This window comes from Hemitrygon akajei, chromosome 18 (genome assembly GCF_048418815.1).
Source record: "Hemitrygon akajei chromosome 18, sHemAka1.3, whole genome shotgun sequence".
Taxonomy (NCBI): Eukaryota; Metazoa; Chordata; class Chondrichthyes; order Myliobatiformes; family Dasyatidae; genus Hemitrygon; species Hemitrygon akajei.
This window is the reverse complement of record NC_133141.1, coordinates 22687782-22708454: the sequence shown is the minus strand read 5'-3', so window position 1 is coordinate 22708454 and position 20673 is coordinate 22687782. Positions and strand designations below refer to the sequence as shown.

Below are 20673 nucleotides of genomic sequence, written 5' to 3'. Positions count from 1 at the left end.
GGAATGCTGTTCTTGGACTGCAGTTGAGCATTCAACACCATAGCTCCATCCAGGCTCAACGGGAAGCTCAGAGATCTCGGCCTTGACCCTGCCTTGTGCAGCTGGATCTTGGACTTCCTGTCACATCGCCGGCAGATGGTAAGAGTGGGCTTCCTCACCTCCACCCCTCTGACTCTCAACACAGGAGCCCTTCAGGACTGTGTACTAAGTCCCCTCCTTTACTCCCTGTATACCATGACTGTGTCACCACCCACAGCTCCAATCTGCTAATTAAATTTGCAGATGACACTACACTGATTGGCCTAATCTCAAACAATAACAAGGCGGCCTACAGAGAAGAAGTCATCACCCTGACACAGTGGTGTCAAGAAAACAACTTCTCCTTCAATGTCGCAAAAACAAAGGAGCTGGTTGTGGACTACAGGAGGAATGGAGACAGGCTAACCCCTATTGACATTAATGGATCTGGAGTTGAGAGGGGTAAACAGCTTTAAGCTCCACGGCATCCACATCACCGAGGATCTCACGTGGTCTGTACACACCGGCTGTGTGGTGAAAAAAGGCACAACAGCACCTCTTTCCCCTCAGATGGTTGAGGAAGTTTGGTATGGGCCCCCAGATCCTAAGAACTTTCTACAGGGGCACGACTGAGAGCATCCTGACTGGCTGCATCGCTGCCTGGTATGGGAACTGTACCTCCCTCAATCACAGGGCTCTGCAGAGAGTGATGCGGACAGCCCAGCACATCTGTAGTTGTGAACTTCCCACTATTCAGGACATTTACAAAGACAGGTGTGAAAAAAAAAGGGCCCAAAGGATCGTTGCGGACCCAAGTCACCCCAACCACAATCTATTCCAGCTGCTACCATCCAGAAAATGGTATTGCAGCATAAAAGCCAGGACCAACAGGCTCCGGGGCAGCTTCTTCCACCAGGCCATCAGACTGATGAACTCACACTGATCTAAGTACACTTCTATGTTATACTGACTGTTCTATTTATTATAAAATTATAAGTTACTATGATTTCACATTGCACATTTAGATGGAGACGTAACAAAGATTTTTACTCCTCATGTATGTGAAGGATGAAGAAATAAAGTCAATTCAATTCATTCATTCAAATCGAGTTCACATGCACCACTTGCACTGGCAGCTCATTCCTCACTCTCATGACTCTCTGAGTGAAGGAGTTTCCCCTTCATGTTTCCCATGAAACTTTTCATCTTTCACCCTTAACCTATGACCTCTGGTTGTAGTCCCTCCCAACCTCAGTGGAAAAAGCCTGCTTGCACTTATGCATGTAGAACATGGGCACATAGTTTCAACATAAGTGGTTTCCCATTCAAGAGAGAAAGAGTAAGGAATTTCTTCTTTCAGAGGGCTATGAATCTTTGGAAGTCTCTACTTCATAGTGCTATGGTGGTAGTAAAGTCATTGCATATATTCAAGATGGTGACTAACAGTCACTTAAAGTACAAGGCAATCAATGGATATAGGGAGAGTGGGAGGAAGTAGCAGGGTGATTGACTGGATTGACCATGATCTTATCCAATGCAAGAGCAGATTCAAAGTTCAAAATAAATTTATTATCAAAGTACACATATGTCACCATATACAGCCCTGAGATTCATTTTCTTGCGGGCAATCACAGTAAATACAAACACCAGAAACATAACAGAATCAATGAAAAACCACACTCAGTAGGGTGGACAACAACCAATGTGCAAGAAAAACTGCAAATACAAAAGGAACGAAAAAATAATATATATCAATAAGCAATAAATATCGAGAACATGAGATGAAGAGTCCTTAAAAATAAGTCCATATATTGTGGGAACAGTTCAGTGATGGGGCGAGTGAAGTTCAGTGCAGTTATCCCCTCTGGTTCAAGAGCCACATGGTTGAGGGGTAGAGTTTGTTCCTGAACCTGATGGTGTGGATCCTGAGGCTCCTGGGCCTTCTTCCTAAGAAGTGAGAAAGTGGCCTGGATGGTGGGGGTTCCCGATGATGCACAGTGCTTTCCTGCGACAGCGCTTTGTGTAGATGTGCTCACTGGTGGGGACTGGACTGTATCCACTATTCGACAATCCAGCGGTAACAGGCCCTTCCGGCCCAATGAATCTGTGCTGTCCAATTACACCCATGTGACTAATTAATCTACCAACCTGTATATCGTTGGAATGTGGGAGGGAACTGGAGCACTAGGAGGATACTCGTGGTCACAGGGAGAATGTAAACTCCTTTCAGACAGCAGCAGAATTGAATCCAGGTCGCTAGTTCTGTAATAGCACTATGCTATCAAACTGTATGACCTTACATTGCTTATATAACACTTCTTTTTACATTTTGCCTATTCTACCAGCCTACTTATGAACCCATGCAATCTGTTACTATCTTCCTCACTGCTGACACCTACATCTATGCCAAGTTCTTATTGTCACTGACCCCTTTATTTTACCAGTATCGATTTTGCCGAACAGCCTATGTGAGACTTTGACAAAAACCTTGCACAAATCCATAATGACAAAATCTACAACATCCCCTTCATCAATCTTCTGAAAGCTCAAAATATTTAATCTGCTTAGTCAAACACAATTTGCCTCTCATAAATCTGTGCTGTCTTTCCTTTATCAACTCAAATTTCTCCAAGTGTTTTTTTTTCACAACCTCTGATTCTTGTTTCTCAAGTCTCTGGTGTGGCTTTCTGATTAAGAGGCGAGAATGCTAACAACTGAGTGACAGTTGACAATATGCCACATCTTAACAGGTTTCTCACTCTCCTCCCCCCCCCCCCCCACCAGACAATACTTTACATTACAACATTCATTTAAAAACAAGTAGTTCCAGCCAACATTCACACAAATCTCCCACGTTGTTAAGAGAAAATTAAAATTCCCATGAATGCTATAAATAGCAAAGCTTTAAACACATTTTTTTCCATCTTGATACCATACCCAGTGTTTGAGGGAGGGATGGAGGAACAGAGAGAATTATCACAGCTCCTGATGCTTATTTTGACAGGTTGGGAATGTACTAATTTCATAGCCTTAAGATACAGGTACACCTTGCAGTTGTGCAAATTTAGAATGCCGCCCCCATACCTTGAAATTTGCACCTCTCTATACATTTTCACAATATGTGCATAAGTACTAGCTCCAAATATTCTGTTCAAACAGGAGCAATGGAATTCAAAAATAGCTCCATGTTCACATAAAAAGATGCAGACAAAATGTACTCTATTTGCAGATACAACCTCTGGCCCAACCCCTCTTAACTAGGCACCATTTCACCACTATATTTCTTTGTGTATATGTGTATACACACACACCCCAAAGAGAAATTTGCCCAGTAATTCACTCCCAGAATAGAACTTTGTTTTCATTTCTCAAGATAATGAGATTGTGGTACTACTCCAGTCCATGCAAAAACCTATTAACAATGCATGCAATACGGCTTAATTATTAAAAAAAATTCTCATAGTTACATGCAACAAGTGACATCAATAATCCATAACACTCAAAGGCCATTGGCAAGCCGGGGTGTAGCATTATTCAGCTGCACAACAACCCTTGGGAAGAAGCTGCTTTTTCAGTCTTACTGTCTTGGCCGAGATGCTTCTGTATCTCCTACTAGATGGCAAGAGATTGAACAGTCAGTATCCAGGATGGGTTGGGTCTTTAAATAATGTTACAAGCACACAGTAAGTGTTGAGAATTGTAGACTGTCTCCAGGTTCAGTAGTTTGAGTGCCAAGGATGTGCCATCCTCATCGCCCATTGGAGTACTTTATGATCTGTCTTGCACATATTGTTATTCCATATGTGAGTATGCTGAATATTGCATTCTTGAGTTATTTTTTTAAAAAGGGCTTAAAAATTTACCATTGTATAGGATCATATTCCTGAAACAGTCAGTGGTAGCCGAGCATCCCCTGGATTGTCTGTTCTGCTGTCACTAATTACCAGTATAAATCAATACCATCATGCCTGTCAATGGAAGGATTCATGACTTTGGTGAATGAACATGCATTGTAGTGTTAGTAGTTGTAATATGCTGTGATCCAACCAGCCACTCAGAATACCAGGATCAGCCTGAAGCTAATAAATAAGGGTATCAAGTGATTGAAACTAATTGTGACTTTGTTGCTTTAATCATAAGTTAAATAATTATATATTTTGAATAGTCCAAATGAAGTAGTTTTGTTATCAAGTCTAATTGCTGCAATGGGAAAATGCTTTGCCTTAATGGATGCTGACCCAGTACATCATGGCACATATCTCCCCACAATTAGTAGTTATCTACAGGAAGGCAGCTTCCATCAAGGATTTCACCCATTGGGTCATGCCATCTTCCCACAAATAGAGGAGGTACAGACACCTGAAGTCCCACACCACCAGGTTCAAGAACAGCTCCTTCTCTTCAACCATTTGGTCCTTGAACCATCCTGCCCAACCCTATAACCACTTTGCACTAAAATGGATTTGTTGGTTTATGTCCTTCTTGTGAATGCTGCTTATAAAATGCTACTGTATTTGCCTGTGATGGGGTGTTCAAGGAGGGGTAGCACCGCTGGTGAAAGGGCTTGTCGTGCCCCTCCCTCAGGACAGCTCATCCACCTTTGGTCCTCACCTGACACTCAGCTCTCACCTGTGGCTCCAAGTAGCTGTTTGCATGTGACAGCGGCCACACCCCGGTACACCGTTTCAACAGGTGAGCTAATCCAGGTGAGGGTAACTGGCAGGCCTCAAACATAGGTGAGATAGGGATATGCCTATCATAGTATGCAGAGTCAGTTTCGGTGGACTGGAAGGGAAGGTGGTTCTGTAGCACTCTGTGGAGAGCGAAGGGCATGGCGAGGCACAGAAGACATCATGGCCATCCACTGCAACCAAGGTGGTCATGATGTGTGACGATCACTCAAAACACTGGACTAGAGCTTCTGAAGTCGAGAGAGTGGAACTACCCCAGTGCAACAGATTTCCCAATTTAAAAGCTTTCCTACACAGATTCCTATCATTATAGTAAAAATCGATGGACAACCACACATGCCTGTGATGCTGCCGCAAGTAAGCTTTTTATTACAGCTCTGCACATATATACTTGTGCATATGACAATAAATTCAACTTAGATATAATGTAAATTTCACAATGTGTTCAATGTTTGCCACTATCTTTGTTATCTGCTTCAGTGCTATCACCCCTCAAATCTCCACTTTCGTCAAATTTTGACCTCTTACACTACGGTGATAAAAACTGATCAAAACCCTTAAAATACTTCTAAAATTAAAAAAACAAGATGGGGTTTCATCCCAAATAAACAACAAAGATGGAACTACTAATACTGGGTTAAAAACTATAAGATTGCACATACCCAGATATTAAAGAACCACATTCCTGAGCTATTAACCAACAAGAAACACTACGATAGACAAAATTAAGACATGCAAGGCAACTCTGATAGAGGGGAAAAAAAAGCAGAAAGCTACTTCAATAGGGTAAGGGAGAGCAAAAGGAGGTTCATTCATGTGGAGTGTAAATGCTGGCACATACCGAAATGGCCCCTGCACTGTGAATTACAGATGTAAAATGGAGATGTATTCAACCCTGAAAGAAAGCTTTCTTTCTTTTCAAATCTTTTTATTGATTTTGATAAAAAAAAACATAAGTAAAATATAAGTACTAACCCTGAAAGAAAGCTGTGCAATTTTCAAGAGCTATTCCTTGGATCGAGAAAACTTCACTTAACCAAAGAGCCAGGTTCTCAACCTTTTCTCTCTCTTTTCGCATTCTTTACAGCTATTTAAGAAATAATAGAACATAGAAATCTACAGCACATTACAGGCCCTTCGGCCCACAATGTTGTGCCGACCATGCAACCTACTCTAGAAACTACCTAGAATTTCCCTACGCAAAGCCCTCTATTTTTCTAAGCTCTATGTACCTATCTAAGAGTCTCTTAAAAGACCGTATTGTATCCACCTCTACCACCTTCGCTGACAGTGCATTCCACGCACCCATCACTCTGTGTGTGAAAAGAACTTTGCACATTCAGAGGTAAACGACTACCACCCAGAAGCACTGACACCAATCATCATGAAGTGCTTTCAACAGCTGATAATGGAACATATCAAATACTCCATTCCTGTCACATTGGACACTCACCAATATGCTTGTCAGCACAACTCTGCGACAGTTGCCATAGCAAGTGTCATGCACATGGCCCTGACTCATCAAGAAAACAAGGACACTTATGTCAGAATATTGTTTCTGGATTTCAGTTTGGCATTCAACACTATTGTCACACAGACGCCAGTGAACAAATTCCTACTCCTTGCGCTAAATACACCATTGTGCAACTGGGCGTTAGACTTCCTAACCAATAGACCTCGGATAGTCAGGATGCACAACCACTCCTCCCTCCCCATCATCCTCAACATGGGTGTCCCCAGGGCTGTAGCTGAACCCATTACTGTACATTCTGCTCACACATGACCGCACAGCCAAACACCAGAGGAGTTACATCAGCAAGTTCACCGATGACCTGACAGTGGTGGAGATTATCACCAAAAATGATGAGACAGTCCACAGAGAGGAGTTAGAAGAGCTCGAGGCCTGGTGCCAGGCAAATAACCTCCACCTCAATGTCAACATGAAAAAGAGATGGTTATTGATTTCAGAACTCACACCACTCACCCTTTCAATAGGAAACTGCATGCAAATTCAAGCTCATGGAATGCACATCACACGCAACCTCTCATGGTCCCAGAACAAATCCTACAGTTAAGAAAGCTCACCAGCTTCTCTGCCTTCTGAGGAGGCTAAAGAGAGCTGGGCTTTACAAGTCCATACTCATATCGTTCTGCAGATGTGCAGTAGAGAGCATCCTGACAAGCTGCATCACTGCTTGGTACGGAAGCTGCACTGCGGTGGGCAGGAAGGCTCTATTACCCAACGCATCACTGGCACCAGCCTACACACCATCAAGGACATCTATAGTAAGGTGCCCGAAGAGGGCCAGTAACATCATGAAGGATCCCACCCACCCTGCTCATGGACTGTTTGTCCCACTCCCATCAGGGAGGAGGCTACGTAGCATCCACGCCAGAACCACCAGACTTAAAAAACAAGTAATTTCCCCAAGCAGCAAGGGTGATCAACATCTCCACCACTACTAGTTAACCTTTAGGGAATCCTGCACAAGGACTCAAGTCCCTTTACACCTCAGGTTTTTGAATTTTCTTCCCATTTAGAAACTCATCTGCACTTTTGTTCCTTCTACCAAAGTGCATGACTATATACTTCCCTAGACTATATTCCATATGCCCCTTCTTTGCCCATTCTCCCAATCTGTTCAGGTGCTTCTGCAGACCCTCTGCTTCCTCTACACTACCTATCTCTCCACCAATCTTCATATCATCCGCAAACTTGGTCACAAAGCATTAATTCCATCATCCAAATAACTGACTTACAACATAAGAAACTGTCCCAACATCGACCCCTGCAGAACACCACTAGTCACTGGCAGCTAATCAGAAAAGGCTTCCGAAATTCCCACTCTTTGCCTTCTGCCAATCAGCCACTGCTCTAACCATACTGGTGTCTTCCCTGTAATACCATGGGCTCTCATTTTGCTGACCAGCCTCATGTGTGGCACCTTGTTAAAGGCCTTCTGAAAATCCAAGTACACAACAATCTTTTGTTTTTTCTTCAAAGAATTCCAACCAATTTGTCAGGTAAGAATTTCCCTTGAGGAAATCATGCTGACTATGGCCTATTTTATCATGTGCCACCAAGAACCCTGAAACCACATCCTTAACAAATTCGACTCCAACATCTTCCTAACCACTGAAGTCAGGCTAGCTGGTCTACAATTTCCTTTCTTCTGCCTCCCTCCCTTCTTGAAGAGTGGAATGACATTTGCAATTTTTTTCTATAATTGATTGATTGATTTATTTATTTTTCTTCTATATTATGTATTGCATTGAACTGCTGCTGCTAAGTTAACAAATTTCACGACACATGCCCGTGATAATAAACCTGATTCTGATTCTGTTACTGCCTTAATATTGTTATACTTGACCATCTCAGTGTTTGATGTTGGTAGAAGGAGTTAAAATAGCAAAGTTACAGAGGTAAAGTGAAGATTATATTGATCCAATTCCAGGGATGTGATCAAGTATCCTCCACAGTACAGGATTTTGAATTTAATCTGTGTGTGATAAGCACCCTTCAGGTGAGCAGTGCATAAGTAGAGAAACCAATGTCCAAGTGTGACAATGTGGACAAGTGGCTGTGCTGAAGTGAGATACTTACATCATCTTTCTATACAGATCCAGGTACGAGTAGGATGGCATAGAGTTTCTTTCATTCAGCCTGATCTATCCGACATTGGTTCTCTACTTCTAAACACAAAAAAAATCAATCGATGCTCTTTGGTGAAGACAAAAAATATTAAGGACAAAAATTAAAATCTTTACTACAATGTTTTTAGAACATCTTAAACGGTTACAGTGGAAAGAAGCATTCAGAGTTAACTGAAACAAATGCAGAATCAATTTTCTTAATGGCCTTTGTCAATTGTAGATCACACCAGATTCTCCACAAATCCTTAAAGATTATTTAAGAGACATTTAGACAGGCCCTTGGAGAGAAAAAGCATAGAGGGATACGGGCTTAATGCAGGCAAATAGGATTAGCTGAGATAGGCATCATGTTCGGCACGGATGAGTTGGACCAAACAGGGCCCGTTTCTGTACTGTTCAATGATTCTATTTTGAATTGACATTCTCCAGATAAAATCTTGGGAGAATTCATATCAGACACTCCCACCCAAAGCTGAGTTCTTGTTGAGTCTGTGCTTCTTCTATAGCCAGCATGGGTCACCACAGAAGCTGCACATGATACAAAAGAGCAGAGATCCAGATGACATGTCAGAACTGAAAATCAAAAAGACTGCACACGCCAGATATTTTAAATTGCAACAAGGTTCTGAAAATACTCAGCAGGTCAGGCAACATTCTGTGGAGAAACATTTCAGATCAAAGACAACCAGAACTAGAAAAGTGAAGCAGAGATGGATCAAATTATCAGCTCATGGACCTCCAGTTTCTTCCAGTTGCACTTCCGATCCGACATAACAGCATTCCATGTACACAATGCAAGCTGCTCTACATTGAATGAGCCAAATACAGAGTAGGTGGTTGCTTTACAGACACAGAGACTACTTAGTCTGCAACAGTGACACTGAGATTCTAGATGCTTCTTCAAACCCATTATGACATACTGTACGTTTCTGCCCTAGGCTGTTTTGACAACAGCTGACGCAAGATCAAGGAACATTACCTCATCTCTCATCTCCATGTGCTGCTGCGTTAAGGACTTTGAATTGAATTCAACAATTTCAGACAACTAATTTCTACTGTTGTGTATCAGAACTGGCCAAGTTCTCACGGAAGGCCACTTTAACTTAGATTTTCTCTTTCCACAGATGCGGCCTAATCTGCCGGGTATTTCCAGCATTATGTTTTGTTTCAGATTTCCAACAGCTGCAGCTGTCTCCCAGTTTTGACATGTTATTTTGGGGTTTTCCACTCCAATTATCTGGGTGGTTCTGTAAGCAGTGCGTGACTTGGGTTGCCCCAAGTCCACCCTGTCTCCACCCTGTCACAGACAACTCTCTTTCTCCACACCTTGCCAAACCTCCTCAAATGGTTCATCACAACAAACTTCATCTATCCAACAAATTTGACCTCTCACTTTAGCTTCTTGCACATCCTTGCCTCAGACAGAAGGTAACAGGACCACCAGACTCAAACACAGTTACTTTCTACAAGCAGTAAGGCTGATCAACACCTCCACCCATTAACCACCCATCCCAACCCCCAACCATCACTATATCATTTTCTGTCAGTCATCTTGTGTACTGGTACTCCTGTGCCTAGCATTACTTTATGGACATACAATCAATGCATAGAAGCTATGTATTTATATTTATTGTTGTTTTAATTAGTGTGTTCTTTATCTTAATATTTTGTGATGCATCAGAGCAGGAGTAATAATTATTTCATTCTCCTTTACACTTGTGTACTGGAAATGACATTAAACTATCTTGAAGACATTTGCAGATTTCAGAAATGATTCAAACAATAAATCTTCACAAGGATTGTAAACACCATTTCTCAAAGTGAGATATGCCTGTGTTACAAATGAAACAAATCTATTTCCAGTAATCAATACAGGAAAGAAATACTCCCAGGACAGGTACAACATTGCTGTACAACATATTAAACAATAAAGCTCCCTTTACACTGCCCCAAGGGCAATCACAATGTAGAATAGAGACAGAATAAATCTTCTATATTGTCCTATCAAATACTACTATATCGCTGAAAAAGACTAGAGAATCAAACAATGCTGATCCAGAAATACAGTACAAATTGTAGATGATACAAAACTTGGAACCCTAGAGCCATTGAAAGATGCAGCTCAAACTCTTAGCAGCATTAAATATGCAAGCCCACAGAAGAATGGCACATGAAATTTAATATTTATTGCCATGCCGAAAGTGATGGGTTTAACATACGAGTAGCATGGAAATGATGAAGGATATTGTCAATCCAGATTTGAACTTTAAATGAGAACAATAAGGTTAAGTGACCTCAAATCAGTAATAGCTGAAGTTAGGATATATATAAAAAAAAATTTATCATACAAAAAGTGATGAACGAATAGACCAGGGCGCTGAGTAAAGCACTGGAGACTAGAGTAGGTTGGTATCTTCATGTACATGCATAAAACATTTATTTTCTTTAAACAATAATTATAGAAGGAAGAATTCTAAATGGAATAAGAGGATATGGAACTATTGTTAAAAGATAACTAGAAAAAGGAATTAACACACCTGGGAATTCTCTGAATTTAACTGTTTGTAAGTTGTAAGTTGTGAACATTACAAGGGCTCTGAGGAATTCAATGTGAACTCCAGACTGACCCAAAAGCTCTCAGAGGATTAAATGTTTTGCCACAGGAAATGTGCAAACTACACAATTTTCAAAGGATAATATAAGATTTTTGGAACAGAAAACATCAGAATAAAATGAGAAATCAGAGCAATGGAATTATTTTTGGATTGATCGAGCACAGAGCCAGTATATACAAGACAGGCTGAATGATCGTTTCTATTGCAAACTTCTCTGGTTCTATTCAGGATCTTTACAGACAAATAAAACCTTTGAAACATTACAATGAAAAATGAAAGATCATTGAATAAACTCATTAATCAACTGTGTACCTGGGGAATATACTCAGTGGTGGTCAGATAAACAATACATGAACTTAGCTTAATACCCAAGGTTACTGGCCCTGGAACAATTACTTACAGTGCTTTGTAACAAGAAAGAATTTTTTTTTAAAAATCAGAACTCAGCAGTTTTAAGGTTATCTCCATAAATATGCTCAATTAATTATACTACATTCCGTATCAGGAACAGATAACATAAGCAATCCATTGAAGTTTTAATTACAGCCTAGCCAAGAACAAACAAATCATACGTTTTCTCCAAATAGCATTCTGCAGCACTGTAGATGTTTGTACAAACTCAGTTATTCAATATCCAAATCAGATTAACAACCATTCGAAACAACTACTATAGCCTCAAAAAAAAATCTCCATATTTTCTCCACCAAAAGGTTACAGATTAGAAATTAGAAGCATTCTTTTTCAGCATTGAAATTCCACTGGGTTGTGTAAATCCATCAATTTAACTAGCAAGATACTTTAGGATGTTTCTCATTTTATCATAAAATGAAAAATACTCTTTCCCATACCTTATATAAAATTCATCCTTTACTATCACCATATTGTTTCCTAGTATACAACAGGTTATTTTCAGTACAAACATGGAGAAAGGGCAACACATTGGAGAAAGAAATGGCAAGAGTGCATGAGTAAAATGGAGCACAGTGAGACAGCAATCGAGAGCATGCACAAAAAGTGACTTATTCCCCCAAAGTGAAGCTGTTGGTAAATATGATCAGTTTTAACTCATTTAAAGTGGACTTATCTCCTGCAATAATAAAAAAAAGCAGTAATGCTTACAGTGGTCACCAAATTACTCACTATATATTCAGATAATATTTCCCAGCTGCATTCAATACTAAACACATTCCATTTTGAGGTCCTTGAGCTATTGTACCAAATTAACACACTACGTTTTCTCAATTTTAAGTGGCTACAGGCATAAATTGTCAAAAACAGGTTTCAATGAAGGGCAAAAGAGATAATCAAATAATATAATCAATCCATGGCAAACAGAGGAAAAGGAATAGGCTATTCAATATCTCATCCCTATTTTGCCATTCACTTTAGACCAGGTTCAACCCCTTTTCAGATGACAGACTAATATGACGCAAGAGATTTTGCAGATGCCAGAAATCTTGAGCAACACACACACACACAAAGTGCTAGAGAAACATCTATGAAGAGCAATAAACAGTTGATATTTTGGGCCTCCTCTACATCAGTGAGACCCAACTTAGATGGGGGTGGGGGGAAGAAACACTTTGTCGAGCACCTTTGCTTCCTCTGCCAGAAAAGGCGAGATTTCCTGGTGGCCACCAATTTTAGTTCAACCTCCCATTCTGACATATTGGTCCATGACAGCCTCCATTGCCATGATGTAGTCCTGCCACATCCAGCTGTGAATGGTGGTGAACAATCAAGCAACTTACTGGAGGAGGAGGCTCCACAAATATCCCCATCCTCAATGATAGAGTCGTCCAGCACACCTTTACAAAAGATAAGGCTGAGGCATTTGCAACAATCTTTAGTCAGAAGTGCTGAGTAGATGATCCAGCTTTGCCTCCTCCAGAAATCCCCGGAACCCCAGATGTCAGTATGCAGCCAAACCAATTCGCTCCACTAGATATCAAGAAATGGCTGAAAGCACCAGATACCGTGAAGGCTATGGGCCCAGATAAAATCCCAGCAAGTCCTGTGCTCCAGAACTTGCCGCATCACTAGCCAAGCTGTTCCACTACATCTACAACACTGGCATCTACCTGGCATTGTGGAAAATTGCCCAGGCATGTCACGTACACAAGAAACAGGACAAGTCCCAACCCAGCCAACTACCGCCCTATCAGCCTACTCTCAATTATCAGCAAAGTAATGGAAGGGGTCATCAACAGTGCTATCATGCAGCTCCTACTTGGCAATAATCTACTTATGGATGCCCAGTTTGGGTTCTGTCAAGGCCACTCAGCTCCTGACATCACCACCTCCTTAGTCCAAACATGGGCCAAAGAGCTAAATATCAGAAGTGAGGTGAGAGTGATAGCCCTGGACATCAAGACAACTCACCATCCTGACTTGGAAATATACCGCCATTCCTTCATTGTCACTAGATTAAAATCATGGAATTCCCTCCCCAACAGTACTGTGGGTGTACCTACACCTCAGGGACTACAGAAGTTCCAGAAGTCAGCTCATCACCACCTTCTCAAGGGCAACTAGGGATGGGTAATAAATGCTGGCCTAACTGGCAATACCCATATCCATAAATGAATACACAAAAAAAAAACTCAGGTTGGAGGTGATTCCATCTGGTTTGCCTCCAACATGATAACATGAACGTCAATTTCTCTAACTTCCAGTAATTTCTCCCCACCTTCTCTCTTTTTTCATTCCCATTTTGGTTCCCCTCTCACCCCTTCTCTTCTCCTCACCTGCTCATCACCTCCCTTTAGTGCCCCTCCTCCTTCCCTTTCTCCCATGGCCCACTCTCCTGTCAAATTCCTTCTTCAGTCCCTTTTACCTTTTCCACCTATTACCTGTCAGCTTCTCACTTTATTCCCCCCCTTCTCTATCCACCCACTCTCCCCCTCACCTAGTTTCACCTTTTACCTTCAAGCTCTTCCCTCCACCTTCTTATTCTGGCTTCTGCTCCCTTCCTTTCCAGTCCTGATTAAGAGTCTTGCCCTCTAATGTTGACTGTTTATTCCCCTCCATAGATACTGCCTGACTTGCTGAAAATTATATGGCAGCCCACTGTGTCATTCAGCTACAATGCTAATCCACCACTTTAATGATCTGTTGTCTGTGTATAGTATGTGGAAGTTTAGGGTGATAATCTAATGTATCTAGTGCCAGAATGTGAAAGGACAGTAAGGCAAGCCACATTATCACCAGGGTATACAAGGAGAGTATATATCCAGGTGATAACCACTGTTGTACTTTGATCTAGAGTCCAAAAGGGTGAATTCCTTTACGTCCACAGTGTGAAGGGTAAGTGAACATTAAAAAAAATGGAACACATTAATTGGCCTTGGGTCTGATGTTTCAAAAACTTGTGTTGATGACCTTTACCAAATAATTTTTTTTCTCTAAAATTCATGTAAGAACAAGGGCATCACTAGGATGGTAAGTATTTCACATCCACCGCTAAGAGATGGTGATGAACTGCTGCAGTCTTGTATTGAAGGTTCCCCACTGTGCCACTGGGTGAGGAACTACAGGATTTTGTTCCAGCAACAATTATACAACATTTACAAGGCCGGAAAATGTATGCATTGGAAGGGAACCTACATTGGTGGCGGCATTCCTATGTCCCCGCTACCCCTGTCCTATTCCGTTTTAGAGGCCATGAGTTTGGGAAATGCCGTTGATTAAGGCATATTCCTGCACTGCACTTTGTAAATGGCACATAATGCAGCCACAGTGTCCCAGTGGTGGGTGGCGTAAACGTTCAGAGTTGTGGTTTGGGTGCCAATCATGCCTGACAAATTTTGAATTAATGAGTGCTCCTGAAGTATAATCATGGAAGTGTTGCAACCAAGGCTACTCCTGCAAACAGTAATGACTAAATAATCCAGCTTACTTTGAGATGCTCACTGAGGGCCAGGGATAGTCAGTGCTCACTCTTTGGCCTGTTACTAAGTAATAACTCAAAACAATGTTAAAATACAACTTGACAACTACTCATAAAGGGTGTGTGACAATCTCTCCTGCCAACACAAAAAATAGCACGATTTTTAAAAAGCCTTCATTGGTCAAACCTTACCTCACTCAGAAACCATGAACTTAATCATGGTTGTGTGCAAAGTTCATTAACTGTTTTTCAAATGACGTAACTAACCATCTGTCATTAATGAACCATTGACTATTTGACTGGCAAGTTGGTACCTGTCTAAAAGAAATGCAATGGCGTTCAAAGCCCACATTCTGCAAGCTTAAACCTGTTTATTTTGCTACAAGATGGCAGTCATTATTCAGCAATGAATTTACACTATTCATTTCTACTTACATTTAGCCATTATCAATAGAAATGCAATTCCAACTGTACCAGATGTTCATTTTGAGGAGCAGTGGTTAAGATAAAACTTAGCTTTCAGAACTTTGATATGAATATTGCTGTGCACTTGCAACTTTATATTCCCAGTCAACTTTAAGACCTAGGTCTGCTGTTCATCGTTTTAATGTTGTAAAATTAGCTAAATCTATTAGTAATTTTTTTTTTGAGTTTTTGCAGACACAAAGAATTAGAGACTCTGAAAATCAGTAATGCTTGAGGAAAATGGATAGAAAAACAGGAAACCTTGCAAACTGAAGTCATAGTTTTATAAAGTACTGAAATCACATATGCATAGTTTTAATAACTTAAAAAATAACTTCAAAAAGAACCATACCACCTGTTGCCAAATAGGAAGAGAGAAGCAACGGTGTTTAACAGATTTGGAAAGTGATTGATGTATGTGCTTCAGGGACCAAGCCCAGGTGATCTGAGTCAAAGATTAAAACCAACATTTTAGCACAGATTATGTTAACTCTGAATTTTTCATCCCCAATCAGAATTACCAGCTTTCAATTGATGAGACTCCAGTTAAATTCCAAACTCTGTGTAAGTACCATGAGGTGTGAAAGTTTGGACCTTATTGACAGATTCAAAGACTGAAGCTGTCAGTTCATTGCTAGACACCAACACTAAGTGCCTAGTGGTGAATTGCTTTCAGGCACCAAATCCAAGATGTCACCGATTTCAGTGAGGACTCCAATGATGTAAGTGAGGAATCCACTCCAGGAATTTAGGAAGCAAAAGGAAGGCAAGTTACTTTTCCTAAAAATGCTTTTAATAAGTGTTTTTAGTTAACTTTATAAAAAATAATTTAAATTTGATTTTTCAAATGAATCCCATCATCCCTGTTTTTTTTTTGCAAATTAAGTTGCTCATGCATCTCAGTATTGAATAAATTAAGTTTCCATGAGTGAAATATACACTCCCTCAAAATTATATAGTTTCAATAAGTTAATTTTAAAATCCTTTTGCACTGTTGCAATTTGCCATCTTAATCAAGGACATTAAATTTATTACTTATTCAAATCTAGACACATCTGTGTTTAGTTTCAGTGTCCAGCATGGTATGAAGTACCAGTTAGTTAAAAGGGGTAGAAAACACCACCAACCAAAGATGCATCACATTTTCAGAATGCAGTCATAGAAACATACCCAAGGTAGTAGCTTTATGCAAATCAACGAATCCTGGTCATTTGGCCTTTACTAAAACATGCACTCATATGAACACAACCATTTGTGAATGGAGTTAAACACTGCAGGAAAAAAAGTGAATTACAAACAAAATTAAAAGGTAACTATAGGTACTGAATGTGGTCAAGAATAGCAAATAAGTAGGAACCACATATGTCTGGCATGGCTTTGAAGAGGTCAGACACACATTAGTTTGTTGTATTTTAGCTTACTAGATTATAAAATACCCTTGCAGAATGTCTCTGCTACTGTTCAACTTCCACAAAAGCCTCTTCTTAATTTTCACCTCATCAGATCAAATCATTCTATTCCTTTCTCTCCCACTTACCCTAAAATGCTATTTGCCACAACTGCTCCATGTATTACTAAACAATATCCAAAATACATTTTGAACACAGAGCAAAAAATCTATTGATTATTGTATTTGACAAGCAACCTGGAAATAATGAGTTCAAATGGTGACAAGTAATTAAAATAATTTGGGGGGGCTGCCATTAAAAATTTGTTAGATTGTTGCAAATATGCAAGTGGTTCACTGATGTCTTTCTGGGATTGTAGTTTATCATATTAATCCTGTCTGGTCTATATACAACTCCAGCTCCACTGCTCTTAATGCTCATACATGCATCAAATATCGTCTTGACTGTGTTGCCTATATTCCCAAGAACACATTTTAAATGTTCAAACACACCTAAAGAGATAGAGATGAAACAGTTTGATATCACAGCTATTGGTAAATATATGTCCTAAAAGAACATCTTCAATTCTAACTACATTACGGTACAGTTAAAAATAAACAAATGGAAGCTGAGCAGACCATGCAGCAAGGAGTTAACCCTTTGCAGACCAGTTAATCAATGAGGCAACATGGCTTGGTTTAAACTGAGTGGAATTCAAGACTCAAAGCAAACCCAAGGATCACATTCATTACTGTCAGCAATTTATGAAACAGGAAGTATTTAACAACAGGAACTAGTGTTCAATGACCTCTGCACCCAGAGTTAGTCATGATGTTCAACAATCTATTTTTCAAGTAGTTACAGTATACCTGTTTTCTCCATTAACAGATTTTCCTGATGCAAAGACACACTTTGTGATATACATTCTTCAAAAAGTTACTTACTGTTCCACAAACTTTAACATCATGTAGACGGCCCCATTCATCTTCATGGCTGTCGACCATCATGACACTGTCATCATCATCCAGTCCCCATTCTGCTTGAAGGTCAATGCGTACTTCTTCTCCAAGGGAGTGCATTCCAACTGCTGGGAACAATCCATCTGGAGACATGGCCATGACTACAGACCCTACCTACACACACAAAAAGGGAAAGTTCCAGTCTCTCATATAGATGCAAAATGTTTAAAAAGAATATTAAATCAAACAGTAGTTACTGTAGGGGAACAGGGTACATTACCCAATATTTAACAGAAGATTTATGCAGCTTAAAACACAACAGGCACATTGCCATTCAATCCACTGAGCTAATTCTGCATTTCAATTTAATCATGGCTGATCTATACTTCAAATCCTTTACCTACCTTTGATCTATTACAAATATTAAGAAACCAGGGTCAATTAATAGCTACAGGAATGTTTTGATACTGTCCTAAAAATATTCCCAAGACAGGAACAAAGAAGACTAAGTAAAGGGTAAAGTGCCTAATACACTACCACGAAGCACTTACTGAACAGGCACCAAATGGATCGGGTTCTGAGTGAAACTACAGTGGATTCTGGTTGATTGGGACACATTGGGACCAGTACATTTTGGCTCAATTAAGTGGCTGCCCCAACTAGCCGAAGTTTCATGGAAATAGTTAATGGGTATTAAAAAAAAAGACAAACCACCATTTAACTAAGCAATGATTTTAAATGAAAAACAGAACAAATGAGAACACCTCTGATACCTCTACAGTACTATAAAACTGTACTGGTTCCAAATAGTTAGCAACAAGGAATTCATCTGTTGTGTTCTTTTGATTGATTGTAAATGAACAAACTAATTCCTGATCACTGCAAACAGTACAAAGTGATTTGCAATAGATACTTTACCGATTCACATTTAACACAAGCAATTTAAATTTTTAATATTGATCTTACACCGAATGTGCATAAAGAAAATAAAAGTTTTAACTTGCATTAGTATGTGTGATGTACTGAGGATAATAGCATGTAAAGGCTAAAATAATGTCTAATCAATTCATGATCTAGAGTAGTTTTATATTCTCTTCTCCTCACCTGCCCATTGCCTCCCTCTGATGCCCCTCCTACTTCCCTTTCTCCCATGGTCCACTCACCTCTATCAGATTCTTTCTTCTTCAACACTTTACCTTTTCCATCTATCACCTCCCAGCTTCTCACACCATCTCCCCACCCTAACCAACCTGCCTTCCCCCTCTCCTGGATTCACCTATCACCTTCCAGCTTATACTTCTTCCCCTCTTGCCCTCAACTACTACTTCCGGCTTCTTCCTCTTTCTTTCCAGTCCTGATGAAGGGCCTTGGCCCAAAATATCAAACATTTATTCCCTCCATAAATGCTGCCTGACCTGATGAGTTTCTCTAGCATTTCCAACAGCTGCAGATTCTCTTGTGTTGTTAGTTTTATATGAAGTTTTTCATTCTCAGGTTTGAAATTAACATTTGTCTAAAATGAAATCTCTGCAAGAGTGTGCTCTTATATTCAAGAGTTTCTCATTTCTCTTTTTTTTCATAACAATGAGCCCATTATTCAGCTCACTGAGTCTCTTCTAGCTCTCAGAGAAGATCTGTCCATTTACTACTTAACAGATCTTACTGGCTCTCATTTTCACCAGTTGTCATACAAACATGACATGACAGAGGCAATCTCTGGTCTCCAATGTTAAAAAGAGCTTTGATTTTCAAAAAAAAAAGTTTTTTTTTAAAAAAACAGGTTGGTAGTTTCCAAAAGTCTTTCATTTATCTTTGGCCATAATCACAAGAGAACTCAAAGATAAGATCTTTAGGAAATCAAAGAAAAAATGCAGAATATGGCATAAAAAAATACTCGAATGAAAAGCATGGAAACTCTTCAAAGTTGTAAAATTACTGTAGAATGAATAGTAGGCCATAAGCTAAACATCAGAAGTTTGTTACTAAGGCTGACAGAGCAAGAAATTTAAATGCCTGCAGATGAAGCACACACTGCCTACAACAGAGGGCTTAATGAGCCTAGCAACAGCAAAGGTAATGGTTTCTAACAGACCATGTCAGAGGAGCCAGATCATTACCACTAAACTTCACGAGGGAGCCCAACTTGGAACTGTGCTGTTTGCTGTAAGCAAATATTGCCTACGACTGAAAATATTTTATTCTGGTGGCAGAATCCACAGCTGTCTTGAACACTTATACTACTTGATCCTTGAAAACAATTGTGTAGAATCTAGCAGTTGGACTATTGCATGGACTGAGAACACATTGCGATGCGAAAATTGACAGTTTTACTGCAATATATATGAAAAATACTTCCATACCTCTTTTCCATTTCTTGTGAAAAACACAGTTGCCATTCCCCTGTCAAACGACTCTGCCTGGACACCACATCCAATTCGGTCACCTGTAAAACACTTGGGCCCAAATTGCTGGCCCACGCCATTTCCATTAAACAACCTACAAAGTGGGAGAAAAAGAGATAAGGTCACTAAAAAGGAGCCCTGAAGGAATGAATCATTAGAAGTCACAACTTAAAATTGCTACACATTCAGCTCGACTCATTGGAGGTCAAGCTTAAAAATTACACAAATCAGCAAACCAAGATGTTAGAAAGAACACAGGTAACTTAAGAAAAGGGAAAAAGGGAAAATCAGCCACCCTATTTCCAAGCTGAGCAAGACGGCACCAGCGACGTCCTGCAGACAGTTCACAAAACTACTGCACTTCTTCATTTTCTTCTTTTAAGTATACTTCTACTATGAATCTGTGTGCGATTGAAGCCTGTAATTTACATTTTAATAATGCACTTTTGGGCTGACTGAACAATCTAGCACTTTTGCTATCTCTGAGGGAATCAGCGTGGTTGAGAACAAAGTATGCTGGCTAATGGTGGAACGTGAACCCATGATCAGCTCTAATTCTTGACCAACTCGCTAATCAAAGCGTCGAGCAAGA

At 40.1% G+C, this 20673-nt stretch overlaps 1 protein-coding gene across 4 annotated transcripts in view; it reads right to left on the bottom strand.

Annotated features, from left to right (window-relative positions):
- spryd3 (SPRY domain containing 3) overlaps positions 1-20673 on the bottom strand; it is a 212470-nt gene that overhangs the window by 157607 nt on the left and 34190 nt on the right. For all 4 annotated transcript variants that reach the window (XM_073071069.1, XM_073071068.1, XM_073071071.1 and 1 more), the window contains exons 5-6: positions 20040-20175; positions 17665-17853 (exon numbers count right to left, since the gene is read on the bottom strand). In XM_073071069.1, coding sequence (XP_072927170.1) covers positions 17665-17853; positions 20040-20175 — 325 coding nt within the window. The remainder of the gene's footprint in view (positions 1-17664; positions 17854-20039; positions 20176-20673) is intronic.